Below are 22337 nucleotides of genomic sequence, written 5' to 3' on the forward strand. Positions count from 1 at the left end.
GTGCTTGAAGCCTTATTAATAAGGTACTATTTCAGTCTAAGTAAGAGCTTCTCTTTCCGGCCTCTTTTACCTACGTTTTTATTATAAGATTTATCCCTTAGAACCTTCCTTCCTTTTCTATTTCATAATCTATTAAGCTCTTACCTCTTCGCTACCCTCTTATATATCTTTCGTATTATTCTAGTACTTAGGGGGTTCTTCTGATCTTTCTAATACTTAGCTTCTTCAGTTAAGCTCGTAAGACTAGCTATATAGCAGATTTACTAGCGATAGTCTAATAGTTATTTTTTATAGTCGGTTTTTAGAGCCTTTAGATAAAGACCTTTTAAATAGCGTATCTTTTATAGTATTGTAACAAGAATTAATAGAGATATTAAGAAGTGAAGGTAGTTCTACGCGTTTACTTATTTACAGGATTTTGGCGTTCTGCCGCTCTAGACCGCCCCGGCCCTTAATTAATACTTCACCGAGTACGTCGCTGGATGATGATGCTACTAGGACCTGACTCGTATGCGGGGGTACCCCGCCTCCCGCAGGCACTCCCAAAACAATAGAAAGTCCGGGGAGGACTCTAAATAAGCGAGTGGCCATGCAGCAAGTTCCGATATTAGGTGGATACTCGGAAAGAAGCCGACTAGCCTATATCAGCTCCCGATTACTGCGGGGGCTTAACTCATTCGATCCCTCAACATCACCAATTCTTCGGGATGTATCCGATCGTGGTTTTCTTTGCCAGCACCAGTCAGACGAGCTATAACAAAACGTAGGTTGATGCGTGTATCCTTGAACTTTCAATCCCGACCATAAAACTTATCCTATCCCTCTCTTCTCCTCTCCTCTCCTCACCCAATTCTGGTCTCTTCTTATAGTTCCATTAAGCTGTCATCATGCCGCAACGCGAATTCACTCCCCAAAATTATTCCGTTGTTCAAGAGAATGGACATGTAAATGGTCCGCCGTCCACGGACGTGAGTCTCCTATCTACTGATGGAGATACCCCTTTCCAGTTCACATTCCAAGCGCTTCGTCCCGGCTTGTTTCGAACAACCTTTTCCTCGAAGAGCCATCCTTTACCCCTACATCCAAGCACTCCTCGTCCGACTCCGAATCTCGAGGGCGTGAAATTGAGTTCCAAGTCTTCCGGAAGCCTCAAAATTATCAATGCTGGTAGGGTAACAGCAACAGTGGACTGGAGTGGTCCCCCTGTTGTGTCTTTGCAACTCGATGGACAATCCGCCCCAATCCACCGCGATCTCGACTTTCGATCCTACGTGGCCGACTCGACAGGCATTGCCCATTATACCAGATACAAGCGGGATACACTGCATGCTGGCTTGGGGGAGAAAGCAGCGCCTATGAATCTGTCGAACCGAAACTTCATCATTTCCGCTACAGATTGCTTTGGTTACGATATCTATCGAACGGATCCTCTCTACAAACATATTCCTCTCCTTATCAATGCAACTCCCGAAGGATGTGTCGGCATATTCTCAACATCGCACAGTCGGGGGACATACGCCGTAGGATCAGAGATAGATGGCTTGTGGGGGCACTTCAAGGTCTACAGACAAGACTATGGTGGACTCGAAGAATATTTGATGGTGGGGAAGACAATCCAGGATGTTGTGAGGATATACGCAGATCTGGTTGGATACCCGTTGCTTGTTCCAAGATGGGCGTTTGGATACATTGCCGGTGGAATGAAATACTCCATGCTGGACGAGCCACGAGCCTCGGATGCTCTTATGGACTTTGCTGCGAAGCTAAAGAAACATGATATCCCATGCTCCGCATTCCAGATGTCGTCTGGATACACAGTAGCAGAGACGGAACCTAAGACTCGGAACGTCTTCACTTGGAATCGGCACCGATTCCCTGACCCTGAAGGGTTTGTAGCAAAGTACCACGAGGAGGGTATTCGCATCATTGCGAATGTGAAGCCATATGTACTTGCCAATCACCCAGAGTATCCCAAGCTGGTGGCTTCAGGTGCGCTCTTCACCGATCCACGGACGAAGAAGTCGGGTGTTGCTCGACTTTGGAGTGCTGGTGGTGGGGAGAGTGGAGAAGGTGGACATATTGACTTCACATCCGAGGCAGGGTTCAAGTGGTGGTACGAAGGAGTCAGGGCCCTTCGAAAGTGTGGAATTGAAGGCATCTGGAACGACAACAACGAGTATACCATTCCTGATGACGACTGGCAGTGCGCACTTGATGGCAGATCGTCAGAGCACGGAAATCAAATCGGTTTGTGGGGACGAAGTCTACACACGGAGCTGATGGGCAAATCTTCATACGACGCTCTCGTGGATTTGGAGCCAGATGTTCGTCCGTTTGTCCTGACCAGATCTGCCACGGCTGGAACGATGCGATATGCCGCGAGTTCTTGGGCTGGAGACAATGTGACTAGCTGGGATGGGATGAAGGGTGCTAACTCTCTGTCTCTGAATGCCGGAATTAGCTTGCTCCAGGTAATTCACTTTCCACTCTTGGTAGTTGTTGCTGACTCTTTAGTGCTATGGTCATGATATCGGCGGGTTTGAAGGGCCACAGCCCAGCCCTGAGTTGCTACTTCGCTGGGTGCAATTGGGAATTTACTCTCCACGCTTTGCTATCAATTGTTTCAAGACAGATGAGAACGATAACACTATTGGCGGTGTAATTGAGCCATGGATGTATCCAGAGATAACCCCTCTTATCCGTGATGTCATCAAACGTCGGTACGAGCTGATTCCGTATCTCTACTCTCTCATGCTGGAGAGCCACTCGACGGCGCTGGCTCCCCAGAGATGGGTTGGATGGGGCTACGAGTCGGACCCAGAAGTTTGGACTCCCGAGGTGATGGCTGGCGAAACGCAGTACTGGCTGGGAGACACAATCATGGTCGGCGGTGTCTACGAGCCTGGGAACACGACAGCTCGCATGTACCTGCCGAAGAATGAACATGGATACTTGAACCTGAGTGCACCACATCAACATTTGACAGGCGGGCAATGGGTTGACATCGACTCGCAATGGAAAGAGAGTATTCCGCTGCTTGCCCGAGTTGGCGGGGGCATTGCCATCGGGAAGGATCTTCAGACTCGGTCACCCGGTGACAATAGGTTTCCTTCTCCTAATGTCGTGGAGGATGACTACCGTGCAGTAGAGATCTTTCCTGCACCAGAGGCCTCCGAATTCTCATACACTTGGTATGAGGATGATGGTATCGCCGCCAAACTCGAGGTATCCACGTTTACGTTGAAGTATACCTCCACAGACGAGGGGATCTCGGTCGGGCTAGAGAGGTCTGGTAACTTTGTTCCGGTATGGAAAGATCTTGATATAATTCTGCCAGTTGGCGAGAAGCGTCCAGTACTCCAAGCTGGGGCGAAATGCACGAAAAAAGCAGATTCTCGAGGACGTGCTGTCTTCACTCTGATATTGTAGTACCTAATCTATATTAGCCACTTACCCTTCATTCTTAGGACCGCTTTAGCAGCATCCCACTTCCCTTTCCCAAATGTATACGTGAAGCTCCCTTTGTCGTCTGGACAGTATTCGCGCACATCATCTAGCTCCATGAGACTCATCAATCTTTTGAACGGCTCATTATCTGCGTTCGTCTCCAAGAACATACCGCCCAGCCCCATCTCTCCAAATCCATGCTCAATCAAACCCTCAAGGGCATCGAGAGCATACCCCTTCCTTGCGAACCGATGATCAACCAAAGCTCCAATATCTCCAACATAACCATCTAACCCGCCTATTGTTTTAAGAGCAAATAAGTTGTATCCGCTCATTCCAATCAGCCATCCATCATGGGCTTTGAGAATCTCTGCTGAGTCTGGTGCTGTTTGCGAGGGTTTCAATATGATGACCATGAAGCCATTCTCGCCTCTTGTCGTGGACTCTTCCTGCGATCTGAGTCTTTCTGCTTGCTCGGATTCGGGTCTGTCTGCGCCGACGACGCCTCCAAAGGGGTTGTTCAAAGGGTCGATGCGGACGATGGAGAATTGTTTGGCGTCCAATGGTGAGGCCGTGCGGAGTATGGGGCGGGGAGTCTCAACGTGATGTCGAGATCTTCTGTGAATGAGCGCTATCGCGGATTTGGAGACTTGAGAGGAAAGATGTGTCCAGTGATAGCTAGAGTACTTGTTATATGTTCCCGAAGAGAATCCCCATCTTGGTCAAGTCTTGTTAAGCTTCCCTTTTAGGCTGCATTTTCTGGATGCTGACATCCGAGCTTAACTATATCATAATTACAGTTGCATAAGAAGCTACTACAGAGAGAGAGAATCTCCTATATAAAGGGGTAGCGTACTCAGTAGTACGGCCTACAGTACTAAGTCTACGCCTACAACCCCCATATTTCTAATAGCTCCCCTATTCTCTATATCTGTAGTAAATAGAGCCTTCTAAAGTAGTACAGCGCTGAATATTCCCGAAGCGATGCCAGAGTATCGCCGAAGTATTACTAATAACTTGTATTATATAAGGAGCCTCGATTGTGCCTTATTAACTCCTATAATATACTAGCATGTATATAGTGCCTACGTCTCCTGTTTTCCTAGGAGTTCAGTAACTTTATAGTATTAAGGTATATAAAACAGTATAAGAGTGCACCTAAATCGCTCTCTTATTAATAATCTCCTACTCCTGCCGCTCTTATTCACCCTTCTTTATAGCTACCTCGTACCTTCCTTTTATAGCTATTAAGATATTCCTTACTAGCCTTCTCTCTAGCTTCTAAGGTATATAAAGGTCGTCCTCTTCTAGTTCTATTTCCTTTCTTTCTTCCTTTAACCGCGGAACAAGATTCGTTTTAACTATTAGGTATAGTAGTTATATATTATATTTTACTTAATTCGTAGTTATATATTATTATTAAGGAAGATATTTATTAAAGGACTGATTTTCCGCGAAGAATATTCTATTTTTTTATAGGTTCTACTACTAGAAACAGCCTTGATTTATATAGGTCTACTGTTAATTAGCTAACTATTATTAATCTTAGAGTTATTATCAGAGAATTAGTTGTTACTAAGTAACTCTATATATGTCTTATATTATTTAAACGATTCTGAAGGTAAAGCCTTCGTAAGAGTATCTGCTATATTATTATTACCTAGAATATGTTTTACTACTAACTTATTATATAAAACTATATTATCTCGAATATAGAAGTAGCGGATATTAATATACTTTACCTTTAGATAGAATTTCTGTTCTTTTAAGAGAGATTTAGCTCTAGCGTTATTAAGATATAGCGTAGGAATTCGGAATAGCTTTATATCAAGGTTTTTCCATAGCTTAAGTAACTAGGCTACTTCTCTGGAGCTATCACTAGTAGCTATTATCTTAGAATCTAAGCTAGAGAGAGCTATAGACCTTTACCTATTAGCAGCCTAAGAGATTAGACCCCCGTAGAACCTTGCTATTTATCCTTAGAATAATTTCCTGTTATATTCCGTCCCCTATGTAGCGTTAGTCTAAATATCGAATATATCGTTGTCTAGCTTTTCCCTGTATTCTATTCCGATTCTAAACGTTATTCCGTTACCTTCTATATATTATAAATATTAGAGGAGAGGTTTCGTATCTTAGAGGTAAGATTTAAGGGGATTTAATATATACTGCGCTAGCTAGCCTATTATATAGGTAATATTAAGTCGTATGAGGTTCGAGAGGTATATTAGAGAGCTGATAATCTACTGAAATAGTGAGATCTCTTTAGAGGAGGCTAGTATAATACCTTTATCTTTAGCTAACTCCTTTAGTACTGTTCTAGCGGCTACAGGTAAGGTATTACCTCCAGCTGCGGCTATTTCAAACCTTTCTAGTAGCTTTTATATATAAGCTGTTTAATAAATCCGCAGAGTCTTATTCTTCCTATCCCTCTTAACTTATAGGCCTATAAACATATTAACAGCTCCGAGGTCTTTACTTTTCCAGGTCTTTAAGAGCTGTTTCTTGAGATATTCGCAGTTAGTAGAGTTACTTATAATCAGTATATCGTTAATAAAGACTAATATATATACTCTATTCTTAAAGATAAAGAGATTAGGGTTAGCCTCTAACGCTTCTAGACCTAGCTTTTCTATCTTATCTTTAATAAGGAGCTACTATTCCCTAGGTACTTATTTCAGGCTATAGAGAGAGTGTAGGAGCTTTAGATATATATCTTTCCTTCTATTTAGCTCTAAGTAAAGCTTATTCTATATCTCCGGCGTCTTGTTATTCGGAATTATTATATATATATCTTCTTTTAGGTATACGTTTAAGAAGGCAGTGTTAATATTGATATACTTAATCTCTAGGTCTCTTTTAGTCGTAATAGTAAGTAGTACTTATAAGATAGAATAGCGTATAACGCTCGTAAAGGTATCGAAGTAGTTAAGGCCGTGTTTTTACTTAAAGCCTCTTACTACGAGCCTAGCTTTTCGCTGTATTATAGAGCTATCAGAGTTGATTTTATTATATAGAACTAGTCTTGAAGATATTAGTTTCGAGCCGGAGGGAGGCTTACTAAAGTATACTTTATAGGTTCCAGCGCTTTATATAGCCTATAATTCCTTAAGAATAGCAGCCTTCTATTCTACTAGATTCTCCCTTAGAGCCTCTGCGATAATTATAACCTTAAGAGGTTGTATAAGTTCACCCTCCAGCGTAATTAGCGCTATTTAATAGGTTAATACCTTATCAAGGATTTACTAAGAGTATAGCTTCGTAGTTATTACTTAAGTAGCTTACTCGAAGTGTTATTTTCTACGCTATTTCCTACTATATCTTAACAGTGGAGTATTATTAGATACGTTTACTAGTTGAGCCTATTCAGGGAGGCGTTAATTAGATACTCCCTTAGTGTCTCCTACTATATTTTCTATAGCTAACCTTCCCCTTAAAGGATTTTTAGCTTCTATAGCTAGCCTCTCTCCTGGAGGTCTTTCCAAGCCTTTAGCACCCCTAGCTGGCCTCTTAGTAAGTGCTGGACTAGTAGCTAGTAGCAGAGGTCTTTCTACTGCCTTATCACTGCCTTTTAGTGTAGTTTCCTTACTACTAGTATATATAGAGTATATTATATACTTATTAAAGCTATAGTCGGCTATTTCCAGTTCCTTAAAGGTTTCTATGTTTAGGAGCCTATAAGTTAAGATATTAGCTATACCTACTAATACGAAACACCCCGGAATCGTCCTTTGCTTTATTTTGCTCTAATATAGCTCTGGTAGATGTAAAGGGTACACTATAAAGCTAAATACTTTTATTTTAGAGAGGTTTATAGGTTGTCCTCTATACGCTTTAATTAGAGTGAGTCTAGTAGCTGTTTTATATAGTAAAGTAGTAGTTAGGCGTCTGTTCTTTAGCTTTACCGCCTACTTAATAGTATAGTACTATATATTCTTAGGTATCTTCGTGTTATAGAAGATTAAGCGTGTAATCTTAGCTAGTTTATATATCTATCGCTCTATAACTTTATTCAGAGAGTATTTATATAAAGGAGAGGGTTCAGGAATAATTCCACTCTCTTGCAGCTAGATAATAAACTTAGGACTGAACTCTCCCTTCCTATTATTAGTCCTCTAGTAGATAATTATACGGAATTTACTTTACCCTTAAGTTTCAAGCTATAGCTTTAATTTCCGAATAACTAGTTAAATAGTTAACGCAGACTTATTAACTAAGAGATCTACCTAATATATCCTCGTGGTATTATCTACTACTAAAAGGAAGTATTTATAGCCGCGAATTAAGCGTAGTAAGATACTAGAGATATTAGCGTGTAGTTAATAAATAGGTACGTTAGTTCTACTATCTAACTTCTTATTAAAGTACTCTTTTATACGGCTTATAAGGTAAGCCTTGTAATACCTCTCTCTTTTTAGCTCTAGAATAGAAATCGATCTTATTCTGTAACTACTGTAAGTAACTAGTTTCTTTAAATAGGCGTAATTTATATAACCTAAACGCCTATAGAGTAGATCTGCCTTTATTTCCTCTGTGCTAGGCTAACTCTTTATTCGTTCCTTTAGTAGCTTTAAGTCTAACGGAATTACGTTATATATAACTTAATATCAAGGATTCGTATCTAGAATATATAAACCTCTGTTTCTTATGCCTGTAAAGGCTAGTTCACTATTCCGGTATCTATTTGCTGATATCTTAGTTAGTTCCGTATTAATTCCTTCGTCTAAGAGTTAATATATCGATACTAGCTTTATAGCTCCGAAGTTAGGTACGTACTACACGTCTTTAAGGGTTAACCTATTAATAGTAATATCTCTATAACCTTTAGCTATCGAGTACGAATTAGTCGCTGTTTTAACGTATTTAGTATTACGCTAGCGCTTGAGTTACTTGAACTTAGCTAGAACTCTACTAAAGTAGTAAGTGACACTAGAGTCGATTTTCCAGATAGATTCTATAATAGAGATTATTAATAAAGTATATTCTACGTCTTTAGTATAGTAAATCTCTTCCGAAGGGAACACGGGATAAGTATTATTATCTTTAATTTCCTCTACTTTATTAGCGTTATCTCTCGCGTAGGTATTCTTAGCTTCTGTGCAGTCTATGTACTAATAGCTATAGCCTTTATATCGAGTATACTAATTTCAGCCTAATTTAGGGCGATTTCCTCTCTTTTCCACGTGCCCTCTACGTCTTTATTAGCTACTACTCCTGCTATTATTATTCCGTCTTTCCTATCCTCTCCTGTTCTTATATATATTACCTCTTCTACGTGAGTAGCCTCTACCCCTCTAGCCTCTACTGTCTCTACTACCTCTCCCTCTATTATAGCCTCTATTCGCGTAGTTTATAGCGTTACTAGTAGCTATAAGTCGAAGCTATTCCCTCTATTAAATTTGATATTCGTTAAGCTTTTATATAGTATCTCTAAGATCCAGGTCTTACGATTCTAAGGTAAGCGCTATAGTAATCTAAGCTCCGGACGCTAGTAATAACTGTAATAGCTTAAGACGTATATCCTTATTAGTAAGAGGTTTACTATCGCTACTAAGCTTTACTTTAAAGAGTAAGAGCCTTATAATATAGTTCTGAAGTATTTCCTCCCTTAGGATAAACTTTATCTTAAAGAAATCGTCTCTTATATTAGTAAAAGTAAGACTCCCTTAAACTACTTTACCTTTGTTAGCGTGAATAGCTTCTTAGAGAAGCTTAGCGTTATTTAGTTTAATAATATCTCTATACTTAGGAAAGAGAAGCTTAGAGATTAAATTAATAACTATTTTAAAAGCTTCCTTCTTTTCCTTAGTATAAGTATTCTGCTAATTAACACTATTCAGCACGCTAACTTCAGTAAAAACGTGATAAAGAACACTAGCCCTAGCTAGCTCTTATTTAGTCTTAAGCTCCTATTTAAAGAAGTTATCAAACTCTAGTAGAGTTTTACCTTTTAAGACTCTAGCGACGTAGGGAATTAGTGCTTTTAATTAAGATAATATCATAGTATAATAGTAGATACACTAAGAGTTAATAAAGTAGAGATCTTAATAAAAATGAAGTTTTAAGGTCTTTTTCAATCGATTAGAATTACTACTATATCATAATTACAGTTGCATAAGAAGCTACTATGTAATAGCACGGTTTAGCGTTAGCTAGCACGTGAGCGAAATAACCACGGATCAGGTGATAACCTCTCTATTAGCGCGAATATCAAGCTGAGGAGCCCTCGATTCCGTGGAGGGCGCTCGAGCCTATATAGACAAATTCCCCGGGCTATTCCCGATTAGGCCTAATTACACTTGACGTAAAACTTGACGTAAACTCCCATAGTAGCGTAGAGCTATTTCCCTTTGCGTATAACTAAGTGGGTAACTGTCGGTAAACCCCTTCAGAGTTAACCGAGCTCTACCGAGTCTTACCGAGCTTTGCCGAGCTCTAGACTCTTCCTAATCGGGTATAGTAAAGAAGTAGTTACCACTACCTTTACACCTTGTATACCCTCAAGAACGGCCTTCTCTCCTTAGCTTTAGATCCTCGTATATAGGCATTCTACTTCTTTCAGGGCTTCGACCTATTTGCTTAGCGTCTCCCCTGAATCCTAAGTATCCGGGCCTTCACACTCTATTATGACAATTAATCTATCCCCGGAATTCGGTGCCGTAGTCTAGAGCTTCTATTAAGTTCAAATCTAATTCTAAAGTTTGAAGATATACAGTAAAAGGAAACCTGCCTGCCGAATTTATCCGGACAAAAGTGGGTGGTATACAAAATGCCCGCATCTTAATAAGCGAGGAAGGATTTATTGCCATTACCTAGTATTGTATTCACAGCCACGTGAATCGTATTTTGATTACGCATTTTTATTTATATCACGTGGAAGTGTGGCGCAGTGTGGCGTGCTTCTAGAAGTTTCCACAGGCAGCCACGTTTCGCAGTTCTGGAGAAGTTGCCACTCAGTCCTTCCAATCCCTATCCCCATTTCCATATAAGGTACGGAGGTAATGCCTTACGTTGTATGCGTGCTCCGAATCTGGGAGAGTTATGAGGACATTGAGGAGGCACAAGCAACGCGTGCTCAGAAAGATGCCATGAAAGACAAGGGAAAACGTGGTCAGAAGCGTAATTAATACTTCCTCTGTAGGTCGTTACAGTATAGTATCTCTCTTTGCTACACGGCATGAACATCGAGTACAAATGTACTCTTCCCACCGAGTTAGCGCTGGCTCAATAGTCTTAAACAAGTCGAATCCCGCATTTTGAATGCATCGCTTCCGAGACTTTCTTGACAACTTCATCTTCTGCCGCCCAGAAGTACCCAACTCTCTCGAAAGTAGCCACTTTGTCAGGAAGACGACGTAGCACAATTCCGTGGACCTGAGCATTGCTTCCAATTGGTTCAACTTGGATATTTTTGAATTGGAGAATCGGCAAGCCAAGCAATTCGCTAGCGGTGGAGCTTGTGTCAACGTCTGGGATGAATTCAGTGTCGACGGTGGAGAAATTGAAGAGAGAACCAGTGATTCTCAGGCAAGCGTTGTGAATGAGGCTGCCGACGATCACTGGAACTTCAGTCTCTTCGTCCGATATGAGAATTGAGATATGTTCCCAGGATGTTTTGAACCTCTCAACTGCTCCTGTGTCCCCTTGGTCCAGGTTGTATGATGGTGCCCACTTCAATCTGTGGGATATCACTCCATCAATCGATGCCCATGACCAAGTTGGCAAGTTTCTCATTGGCCGATCTCTCGGTGGCGGATTTGAATCATGCCTAGTCCAGAGAAGATTCAAAGGGAGATTTTGCATCCAGAGCCCAGCGACGAATTTATGACCTCCGCGGTCCTGAACTAGATCTCCGATTCCAGCAAGAGCCGTAAGTTTATCTGTATGTCGTGTAAGAGCTCGCCCCGAATACTGTTCCACCACCTCGTACCAACACTGATGGCACTCCATCTTTTCTGCCATGGCTGATCCCGAAGAGCGTAGGACAAGTTGAAAGGCTCCCCTCACTCCGGTCAGAGCCGAAAGACGCGACAACTCGTCCATTTTCTCGGATAGTGACTTATAGTTACGGTTGATGGCTACTTTTGTCTCAACACGAATGGTGTTTTTCGCTGGTCGACTGATTGGTCTTGTTGAAACTCCCCTAATCACTCTCGTGACGTTTCGTCTCTGATAATGATCATCTTTCACCAGAAGCCCTTCTATGACGACAGATGCGTGCAGCCTCCCATCTTGGCGTACATTAGTTCTGCGAGAGTAAAGTTCCCCTTTGTCGTGGTATTCTGAAGCGCGCATGGTATTGCATTCAAAGAAAACCAAGCCTTTACAGAAATGTACAATACATTTAGAGAGTACTCTTTCTTGAAATGTCCAGCCCCTCGTGGTCAGAGGAGCAGCTTCTACTTCGCGAGTAAAGAGGGTGTCAAGAGATTGATTTCTCATCCATGACTGGACCACGAGAGATGCGTTACCATCCGAACGCAGTACACAGTCATTAATGAAAGGATCTTTTGGATAGAAGCAGCCACCATTCGGAGACTCAGATGCTGTCGCAGATAGAACACATGCTGCGTTTGCATAATACTGCCCCATCTTCGCGGCTTGGATGGTCCAGTCATCGTGACTGTCCTGGATGATACAAAGTGAATCAATCCATATTGCAGCCCGATCTTCAATGTAGCTTCAATGGCGTCTTGAAAGTTCAGAGCTAGAAGTTCGAACTTGATCGAATCCCTCACTTGCACTTCATTGCTGGATAAGAGTTTGAAGATTTCGGCGCCCCCCCAACAATGACTTAATGCGGCGTATTCAAGCTGGCGTTCTGAGTCGGTATCAATCAGCCGCAACTTTGGTTTATCGATCCCATGTTCGAGCATCACCAAGCGATCGGGAGAGATCCTTCGTCTACTGGTCGAAACAAAGTTATTCTGGCACATGGGATGGTTGTTGCAGGCATGGATCCATTCCTTAGCAAGCCTAAATACATCTTGTGAACTGGTGTTGTATCGTAGATTGCACTCGTGGGAATTGGCTACGAACAATGTTAGCATTGGATTCCGCATTCTAGATCCGTATAAATCTACATTGATTTGTTTCGACAACGACAAGGGGACTGCCAAACCTAGATGACCCCCGCAGCTGGAGGAAGCATATCCAACTACCCGACTTTCTATCCCATTCCTGCCAGATTTTGACAATGCACACGTCCGCAGGATTTGAAGCTATAAGTGTCGATTTATTCCTTTCGAACTGTCCCTCGTCATCACGTACTGACTGCAGCAAGATGCTGCACAAGTGGCACTCTATAACAGAGATTCGAAGTTGTGATTCTGTAAGATGTGCATGTCTCTCGACTGAACGAGCGATCAACCACCTTGTGCCAATGAGTAGAGAAGAACTTTTTAACACATGGTCGCACTTCTTGCAGAGTCGGAAACCATAATGCCAACAGTTGGCTGTGCAAGTAGATGGTATGATCCTCCGATATCTTGGAGGACTCAAAACGAAGAATCCCCAACGCATCGAACTGATAAGTGATCTAATAATGTCCAAAAAGTAGATGAAGGGTGCCACACAGCTTAACGTGACCAACGCAAAAAGATCCCAGAGCTCTTCGAATCTTACACTCACAAAATACCAAGCTAATGCCAGTATGAACAGAATGGTACCACAAAAAGGAACAATTTGACCCCTGGCATTTGTTGTTATAATGTGCGATAGCCACCATAGGCAAGGCGCCAGCATGAAGCAAAGCATGGCAATACATTCAAGAAGGTTGCGTAGAGAGAGGTTCTCTCGGACACGTTCGCTGTACAGCGCGCGTTTCTCGAGAATCCGGCGCATGATGACTCGATTGTGACTCTCGGTAGGCAATGGTGATGGTGAAATATTGACAGTCAATGATATTGAATATAAAATAAAGGGAGTCTCGAAAGGAAGGTGTTTCGGTGTTGATGAGGAGATTGCGGCTGAGGCTTCAGTATAAAAAAATAATGTGCTTGAGTTTCAGCCTGGAGCCTTATTCAAGCCCCACCATACCTGTTGCACCAGCCATCACAAGTACCTTCAGCCACGGTTGGCCTTTATGCCTAAGGCTTCACAATTTTACTGTAAATTACGGCGTAAATATTGAGGGGCCGGTTTGCACTAACCACAATCGTCATTCGCTTCACTCCGAAGTACAGATCCGTGTGGCGATCATGCAGAAAATTGCGCGCCATATCAGCCACAAGGCTAATGACGATTCCCGGCATAGTAATAAGGCATTAGAGCTCGGATAAGACCCATTGATCACGTATTAGGGGTAGTAAGAGCTCGGTAGTAGAGCTGTAGTAGAGGGACTCTGTTACGCTATGAAAAAAGATTCTTTGCAAATCAGGCACGAGGGCGACAATAACAACATGATGTTCTAGTAGGAGGGGTTTTGGGTGTCCGGGTGTGGCCACAGAATATAACTTTAAAACATTATTAGGGGTATTAAGGTGTGCATGGATTTTAAGATGCTTAAAGTGAAAGTACCTATCATTTTTTTCCGGCATGCAGGTTTTTCCGGCACGCAGGGATGGACGTTACCAAGTTTGTGGCTTATGGCTGACGCGAGGATAAACTCGGCTTGACTGACAGTGAGCGAACACCAGATCAGTGCCAACGTCTAACCTTCTTGGTTGCACTCTCAATTTCGGCTCCAGAGGTTTTTTGCGTCGCAGAGAATTGAGCCTTTGATCAGCCATTTCGATGGTAGATTGAGCTACAGCGATCGTGATGTTAGCAGCGACGATAGGGTCGAGGGGGGCCGGGAAGCGGACACCGTGGACTACTTGCGCTTGCTGGCATACTCCAAAGGGCAAGCCTTGGAAATGGATCCATGGCGCTGATACGACTCCAGACACTATGCACACAAGACATGACGCGACGAGGCGTACGTCAGGGCCTTCAGGGAAGTTATTCATGCCATCAACTTTTGTCGAATCATCAATATATCGTTCCACTGCAATTTTTTCCAAGTCAAACATTGTTTTCAATCGGCCACCAACATTATATCGCTTGCCTGCTACCTTGAGAGATCTATCCCTACCCCTCGCCCCTTAATGATCACTTCGCCCGCTTCCCCCTCTCTCACAATTGTCCTGGGGTGAGCTGGTGGTGACTAGTAAGTCACCGGATCCCCCGGCGAGGGACATGTTTAGAAGCTTGCAATGTATCTTTTCTTGTCCTTGTCCGTCTCGGGCTTATCTGACGATCTCTGAATCCCAGGCCTTTTTTCTTAAAAAGCTTCTCCACAGCCCCACAGCCCCACAGCCCCGGCCCCAGTCGTTCTGATTTGCACTTGACTCTTCTTTCCACTTCTCTTCGGTCCATTTATTCCGGAGAACTCCTCCGTGCAAGTTCAAGTGTCGGTCGGTCACAATCACCCTTTGGAGATCAGCAAACCTTTCATGGAAGTCCACACTCCTAAGCCCGTATCCTCTGTCACTTGTCAGCTCCTCTGGACTTGACATCTGCAACTATCTTGACACAGCTGAACAAGCATTGGCCGTCAAGTGGCCGTCAAGTAGCCGCCATTATAATTGTATCAACTAGTAGTTAATAGACCTTGGCTAGATATGGAAATTAGTCCTCGAACTTGGCGACAAGACTTGCAAGGAAAGAAAAAAGATGTTGCTACCTTTTCTCTCTTGGCCAACGAGCTTCAACATCAGATTTGGGAGGAATCTTTTTTTCAACGACGAATCTTCGACGACGATACCCTCACACTTCTCAACCCCCAAGACGGCATCATGTACTGCTACTTGACTTCTTACGCACTGTTGGTTTGTCGTGACTCGCGAGAATACGCGCAGCGACAACTCCGTCACAGCTATCTCTCCCAACCATAGTCGGATGCAATCTGGGCGTGTTGTATTTAAAGGTCGACCTTGTGCGGCGGCTCATATTTGTGTTGTAATCAACATGCATTTGTGGCCGCGAAGCTGTGATTCGTGACCTGAAGCTCCCCCGGCTCCACCGGCGCTGCAGTTCGGCATAACAAAGCAAATGAGTGTCGGTGAACATCGAGAGTATGGCGACTGTGAGTAAGTGAACTTACTACAACAATCGAGCCGCAATCTTGAGCTTGCAATTTCAGACGTCGTTGAAACAGAAACGATGCCTCTGATCAGAACACAGTCCACTTCCACCTCTGCAACATCGCTTGTAACACACCGTGGACCATGGGATTCTCATTCGCGACAATATCAAAGTCTGAGATTCTTTGAGCGATATATTGACACGCTAGATGCAAGCAGACTGAAAAGCACACCCTGTACCACGTTCTTCTCTCCCAACGCCGTTTTCCATGATACCAAAGGCGATGTCTACCTCTCAGGCTCGCATATCTGGGAGTGGATGAAGCGATTGTTCCCACCTTTCGATTCGGTCACACATGAGATTGTGGAAGTGAGAGTGATACCGGAAGCTGAGGGCCATGTTGTTGTGTATGGAGAGCTGGTGAGGCATTTTAGGTTGAAGGGGGATAGGACGGATATTGTGTCTCCGATGTTCTGTGTTATTACGATCGGACCAGCTGAGGTCGGTACATCCTTGCCCTCTAATTTCGAGTAATATCTTGTTTAGGGGCGGGTATCGAGCTTTTAACAGAATTCTGGGGATGAAAGAGTGCTCATCACTGACGTTTCAAGCAGGGCGAGGGAGGGATTGATGGTATGCAAATCCATGAAGCGAGTGTCTTTTGGGATATGGGTATTCTCTCTCGGTATACGAAAGGCAAGGAGGAAGGACATAAGCGGTGCCATTGAATATTAAGTACAAAGTGGGGGAATCGTGTTTAAGTCGTTGGATTTGTCGATGCGTTGGGTAGTGTTAAATAGTCTTTCGCGGTTGAGCCAGCGGGCGATTCGACCTAGTTTGGCAGTGTGCGGAAAGATACCCCGGAAACCCCGAAAATGATCACTTGGACACTTCTCCATTCTCTTAAACTCAAAAGATGCTGATGTTCGTTGTTACTTTAGCTTTCGAGTGCGAGGCTGAAAATAAATGTTCATGACTATACACAGTACGCGAAAGCTGCCAATGGCCGAGGACTTGGAGTTGCCCTCTTAATCAACAGTCAAAGCAGCGCACTTGGCCGCCGCTAATCTATCAGTCAATGACTTGAAAATTTTAGTTGAGATCACTCCACTGGTTCACTAGCGTGTTTCTCAGGAAGTGGTTCACCCGCAAGGAGTTTTCCTGGGGTAAAAGGCTCGCCACACCATGGTCCCATCACAGTGGTGTGATGTGAAGGCCAAACCGGGGGTCACGCTCAACACCACAATCTCCCCACAAAATCACCATGATCATGGATATTTAAGAAGCAGCTGGAGGTAAAACACCATCGCTGACTTCCTCTTCGCAAAACCAAATACACAATTCAAAATACAAAATACAAAATTCAAAACTCGTCACAATCGATTCAGAAGAGACGAAATGAAGATTCTCATTACATACGCAACGACAAGTGGGAGTACACGTTCCATTGCAGAGCGTATCCAGGCGAGAATAGCTGCAGCAGATTTCAGCAGCATCACCCTCGAACCCGTGGAGACGAAAGCATCGGTCGATGACTTCGGTAAGTGGCTAGAGCTAGACTTCTGTGCCTAAGGAAACCTCTTCACATCGAAATTTCGAAGCTTCTGCTTCAACGATGAACTGTGCTAACCGAGCCGATGTAGATGCCATCATTATTGGCTCTTGCATCCATGCTGGGAGCTGGATGAGAAAAGGAAAGAAATTCGTCAAGAACAACACGACAGCACTCCGCGACAACCCAAAGCCCACATGGGCATTCAGCGTCGGGATGCCTCCACAAAGCCAATTTGAGGGAGAGGAGAAGCAAATGAAAGACTGGCTATCAAAACAAATTGTACTTGAAGGACACAAGCTGTTCTATGGAGCGTACCAGGAGAAGGACGTGGGAGGCTGTCTCAAACTTTTCTTCCACTGCTTCGGGCTCAAGTTCGAGGATAAGAGGAACTGGGAGGCCATGGATGAATGGGCTGATGGGATCGTGAGACAACTGAGGGCTGAGCAGCAGAGGTTGGGAACGTTGGGATAGGGAAGAAAGTTCTCGAGGAAGTTAGGTTGGGAATTTGGCGAAGCGGGCGTTCTTGATTTGGGTTTGGAAGCGGGTGACTTTGGATTGCACAATTCCATGAGGAAATGGTAGGAATATAATGAATAATTTGTTACTCAGATGTCGATATCTAGCATCTGAAGTGATGCCTTCGCTCAAAATTTTTGTTGATTTCCATTTTTGTACCCACGTACTCTATCACTTGGTGCCGTCTCATCTCGTGTTCTAGCGCGAGTTCAGACGCGACCCACATCTCCTGTCTCCTGTTCCAGGTCTCACTCCAACGTCCCAACGGAGAATCAACACAGGAGCTTGTTCCTCGAAGACCTGTCCGCTTTCATATGAATGTTGGACCTCATTGTCAGAATGCCGGAAGCACCTGTTCAAGCTTCCACGGTTCAGATATCTACCGAGCTTCTCTCCTCAATCCTCGCCTCTGTCGAAGAGCTCAAGTCCTCGGTCTCGAACTTGGAGGCCGACAACCAGCGGCTACGCAAGGAATTGGGATCTTACATAAAAGTAGTTTATTTTGGTTAATACTATATGGACCTCTTAATATAATGTATTTCTTTTATCTCTATTTTATTGATATATCACGGAAGGTGGGCTGGTTAAGATCAAGCAATGGGATGGCATATAAACTCAGTCGATATGGAAGTTTGTTCAGGAGGTACTGTAAGACTAGGATACATGCGCCGAAAGCTCCAATCGGATATTATGGCTTGTTCTCAAAGGAGAAAAATAGAAAGTGAATCTCACAAGTCAGCTCCTGCCCTATTACCATTCCACTAAATTACCCAAACAGAAATCACAGACCCTCTCTTTCAAACCATACTTTGAAACATCCTTTCAGAGGCTCTCACAGACGCACACTCACCAGCACTCCAATCCCTCAGACCGCATCGCCCCGAAACGCCACTGCATTCCCCTGGTCCATACCCACACCCCCAACCCTCGTCGCCATCCTTCCCCGCACCTCATTCTCCCCATGCAATCCATTCTCCGCCCTCCACCACCCACCCTTCAAAACCGGAATCTTAATCCCCTTCTTCTTCCTCTCCACTACATCCCTCTTCGGAACTACAACACTCAGCACCCCGTTTTCCATACTAGCTTTCACGCCTTTCTCGTCGACGGCACAGGGGAAGGCAAATGTGCGGTGGAAGTCTCCGGTGAGGCGCTCGGAGAGGAGGATTACGTGGTTGGTGGTTGGGTTGGGGTTTGGGTCGGAGTTGGAGGTCAGGTGTCGCTGGTGATGCGTGTGTGCTGGTGCTGGTGCTGGTTGGGTTGGTGGTGATGGTTCGAAAGTTTGTTGTTCCTGTTCCCGCACCGAAGCAGCCTGAAATCCAGGAGTCGGATTCGATACTCCCTCCCCCTTCACCTCGCCCTCCCTTTCCGGTCCGGGCCTCTTAGTATTCCCATACACGACCAGCGTATGGTCATCATTGGCCTCAACTGTAATCTCACTCGCCGTCGCGCCGGGAATATCACCATACAGGTAATAATTCCGATTGTCTTCCTCGAGGTCGAAGCGCGGGATGAAACAGTTCATGAAGCGGTGACGACGTGAGAAGTGTCGGTCGAATTCGTCGATGTAGTGTAGGATCGGTGAGAAGTCTTTGTCGATCCCGTTGCCGTAGCCGTGGTTGTGCCCCAGCGCGGTTTGGAGTTGTGTGAATGGTGACATGGTTTTGTTTTATTTTGGCTGGGTTGGTTTCGCTGACGTGTGGAGACCTCGTTAGACGAAATTATTGTCTCTTTAAGAGATTTCTGTTATGCGTTTGTTCCGCCGCCAAGTACTACACGAGGGTCTCACTGTTATCAGAAATGCGATTTTTGGTTTCCTTCTCCCTGATGTCTGCGGGACGCACTCGTAGATTTACCCTATCTCCCCTCTCCCATCAGGAGATCCGGGGAATCGACCCACGCCCCACTAACACATCACCCCAGAATCTCTCGGCAGAATTCGCAGCATCGAACCACGCTGCACGCCGCGCGCCGCGAACATCACGAAGCGTCGAGTGACGCAAAGTTGCACGTCTGCAAATTGTCTACGGTATGTGGGTTGTTGTGAATTGCCAGATGCGTTGATGATGATCAGCTCATGGTCGTTCGACCCTCAGGTTTGGTGAACATCACGTGGTGTTCGGAATGACTGGCAAGGTGGACTAACTGCTCAGATACGGGCACTTGCTTGCCTTGCCTTGCTCTTGCTTTGACTTTGGCTTAACTTACCTAGTTAATGGACTGGTAACTGGTGATAGCATGCATGCATGTGTGCAAACAGATGACAAACGGGAGAGGCGGAATGGAATGGGTATATAGATCATGCATTCCCTCCAAGCCTTCCGTTCCATCTTTCTCCCGACAAAATCTCAAACAACAGTTCGCTACCAACCAAAGTCAACACGTACGTACTTACAATTGCAACCAAGTACCAAGCACCAAGCACTTTTCTTTAACGAGCCAATAAACCAACGAGGATCATGTCCGATCTTCTCTACCACGTCATACGCACCATCATCAGATTCGATGAAGATCCCTCTGGAGCGACTCGTGATGTCGATATCCTAGGTACTTTCACGGATCTCGCTGCTGCGAAAGCAGCTGCCAATGCTGGGCTCGCTGTAAGTTAATCAACTCCCCTCTTCTCTTCCCATCTCAAATTCCCCATCAATCTCAAACCTACCATCAGCCACCTCATCCTTTTCCACATCATCACATGGATCGCAATTCAACTTCCCTCCCAACAGCTGGCAAGCAGAAGACAAAGCTAATCCGCCCAACCCACTCAACAGTCCGAAGGCTACCTAAAATCCGATTTCGAGCTCTACGAGCAGAAGAGCGAAATCCCGGCCGCCGAAGAATGGAAGCGCGGCGACGGCGTGTTGGTCTTCGCCAAAGCGCCAGCGGGACAGCAATTCGAGGTCGGTTTGGAAACTGAGGTCAACGCTGCGGGATTCAAGGGTAATGCTCAGGGCGAGGTGGAAGGTTTTTTGCATTATGGTATGTCTGCTTTCCTTTAATGTCCTATCTCCTGCATTGTACTTTTCCTTTTCCTTGGAACTAGAGCTAGGAACTTGGAGATATAATCCAGGGATCCAGTCCTCAGGAAAGATACCAGTACCAGTACTTGTACTTATACTAAAAATCAACAAAACAGTCCTCCAAACCACAATAAACTACAACACCGACCGCACCGGCTCCTCTCAACTCACGCAAGTCGAAGGCACGTTCCCGACGCGAGGCCTCGCTTTCACCGCTGCGTTGACCACACTCCTCGACGACGAAGTCACGAAAGACAGTTTCGCCGAGTACGATGTCAAGGCTGATTTTGTCGGTGAGTGGCCGTATGGAGAGGATTGTCTTGTCCATGCTGTGGGCCAGACGGGCGAGAACTTGGTCGTAAGGGTTAAGGCGCAGCCGCATAGTCATAGGGGACATAAGTGTGCTGGGAGGAAAAAAGGGGGAAAGGGGGAGTGTAAGTGTGTGGCGAAAGAAGAGGAGGGGTGTAAGAAGAAGGCTTGTAAGCATGATGATTGTGAGTGTGCTGCTTGAGAGGGTGGGTGGACATGGGGGCATCGAACTTGGAGTTGTGGGCCGGGAGGGTGGGCCGGGGGGGGGGGGGGGGGGGGAGGAATTGGAAATTGGAAAATGTAATTGCTTGATTTGAATGAGATGCTTGTATTTCGCTTTTTTTGAAAAGAAGATCTCAACGTTTTTTCGAATGTGATATGTTGATCTTGATGCCCATGTGTGGATCTTCATGTCAGTCCACATGTCAGGAGCTAGGCCTGAGTAAGCATCAATCATGAGATGAGAATACTAAGAGACCATACCAATCCAGAAGTAAACATCACAAGAACCAACCACACAAGTCCCTTGAACATAAATGTCGTAAGTCTTTAATGATATTTTAACACGGCTTTCACGCGTAGCTAGAAATACAGAAGCGCACGCCATCAGGAGGTAAACACACAGCTCGCTAAACTCGCTCAAACCCAATTCCCATGACCATGCCTCCTATTATGATCCGGCTCCACCCCATCAGCCTCCCCATCCCTCCTACTCCCGACCCTAACTAACTCCAACGCACTCGTACTCACCGCCTCCTCATCTTATCTTAGCTACCTGGAAAATTACCTTCCCATCGTCGCCGCCGGCCCAATATGCAGAGAGCCTTCTTTTATAGCATACTAGTAACGCCACATCACAGCACCGCCATTGACTTCTTTTCGCTTTTGAAAGTAATAAAGCGAATTAATCTGAGTTTCCGAGTTCTTTTTTATATGATGAGCAATTACTATCGGCTCAATAGCGGCCGTAAGGCGATGTGTCATACGGCGTTGCCACACGAATCGGTACCCTCTGACTTGAACGCATCGAAGCCGATAACCGTGCTCCTATCTGTAAGGAAACTGGCGATCCATCTGACCGTTCTTTCATCTATTTTGCGTTTGCGAAGGTTGTGAAGTAGTCTGGCACGTGAGACATTGTCAAAAGCCCCAGAGACGTCGAGTAGGAGGAGGCTTGCCACTTGTGGCTCCGGCGAATTCCAAGCCTCGTATATCTTCTCGATAATGGTGTGTAGTGCATGGTCTACCGATCTTCCCTTGCGCCCTCCAATGTGTGTACTTGGCAGCAGTTGATGCACCTCGGTTACGTAGCTGATTCTTCTTGCAATGATCGAGTCCATGAGCTTGCTAAATGTGTTTAGTAGAGCTATCGGACGATACGCCTTGGGCACAGCGTAGTCATCCTTGCCTGGCTTCCTGAGGGC

General features: G+C 44.7%; 7 protein-coding genes across 7 annotated transcripts; 4 read left to right on the plus strand and 3 right to left on the minus strand.

The window, feature by feature from the left end:
- Positions 1 to 634: 634 nt before the first annotated feature.
- ONS95_010749 (uncharacterized protein) lies at positions 635 to 4241 on the plus strand. Its single transcript, XM_058504371.1, has 2 exons — positions 635 to 2471; positions 2515 to 4241. The coding sequence occupies exons 1-2, from the start codon at positions 888 to 890 to the stop codon at positions 3427 to 3429; spliced, it is 2499 nt and encodes an 832-aa protein (XP_058361085.1). The 5' UTR covers positions 635 to 887; the 3' UTR covers positions 3430 to 4241.
- Positions 3438 to 3863, minus strand: ONS95_010750 (uncharacterized protein; the record flags this gene model as incomplete). The annotated part of the gene is made up of 1 exon (XM_058504372.1): positions 3438 to 3863. One exon carries the CDS (start codon positions 3861 to 3863, stop codon positions 3438 to 3440), a length of 426 nt encoding a protein of 141 aa, XP_058361086.1.
- A 5930-nt stretch (positions 4242 to 10171) lies between the features above and the next one.
- Positions 10172 to 12903, minus strand: ONS95_010751 (uncharacterized protein). Its single transcript, XM_058504373.1, has 2 exons — positions 12569 to 12903; positions 10172 to 12478 (listed from the first exon to the last, which is right to left on the minus strand). The coding sequence occupies exon 2, from the start codon at positions 12037 to 12039 to the stop codon at positions 10681 to 10683; it is 1359 nt and encodes a 452-aa protein (XP_058361087.1). The 5' UTR covers positions 12040 to 12478; positions 12569 to 12903; the 3' UTR covers positions 10172 to 10680.
- A 2688-nt stretch (positions 12904 to 15591) lies between these two features.
- On the plus strand, positions 15592 to 16241 carry ONS95_010752 (uncharacterized protein; the record flags this gene model as incomplete). The annotated part of the gene is made up of 2 exons (XM_058504374.1): positions 15592 to 16014; positions 16128 to 16241. 2 exons carry the CDS (start codon positions 15592 to 15594, stop codon positions 16239 to 16241), a joined length of 537 nt encoding a protein of 178 aa, XP_058361088.1.
- Positions 16242 to 16831: 590 nt separating this feature from the next.
- On the plus strand, positions 16832 to 17686 carry ONS95_010753 (uncharacterized protein). Its single transcript, XM_058504375.1, has one exon. It carries the CDS (start codon positions 17129 to 17131, stop codon positions 17537 to 17539), a length of 411 nt encoding a protein of 136 aa, XP_058361089.1. The 5' UTR covers positions 16832 to 17128; the 3' UTR covers positions 17540 to 17686.
- Positions 17687 to 18449: 763 nt separating this feature from the next.
- On the minus strand, positions 18450 to 19244 carry ONS95_010754 (uncharacterized protein; the record flags this gene model as incomplete). The annotated part of the gene is made up of 1 exon (XM_058504376.1): positions 18450 to 19244. One exon carries the CDS (start codon positions 19242 to 19244, stop codon positions 18450 to 18452), a length of 795 nt encoding a protein of 264 aa, XP_058361090.1.
- A 799-nt stretch (positions 19245 to 20043) lies between these two features.
- ONS95_010755 (uncharacterized protein) lies at positions 20044 to 21115 on the plus strand (the record flags this gene model as incomplete). Its single annotated transcript, XM_058504377.1, has 3 exons — positions 20044 to 20184; positions 20356 to 20563; positions 20721 to 21115. The coding sequence occupies 3 exons, from the start codon at positions 20044 to 20046 to the stop codon at positions 21113 to 21115; spliced, it is 744 nt and encodes a 247-aa protein (XP_058361091.1).
- Positions 21116 to 22337: the final 1222 nt, after the last annotated feature.

This window comes from Cadophora gregata (genome assembly GCF_030347475.1).
Source record: "Cadophora gregata isolate MNR1 chromosome Unknown scaffold_4, whole genome shotgun sequence".
In the NCBI taxonomy this organism is placed as follows: Eukaryota; Fungi; Ascomycota; class Leotiomycetes; order Helotiales; family Ploettnerulaceae; genus Cadophora; species Cadophora gregata.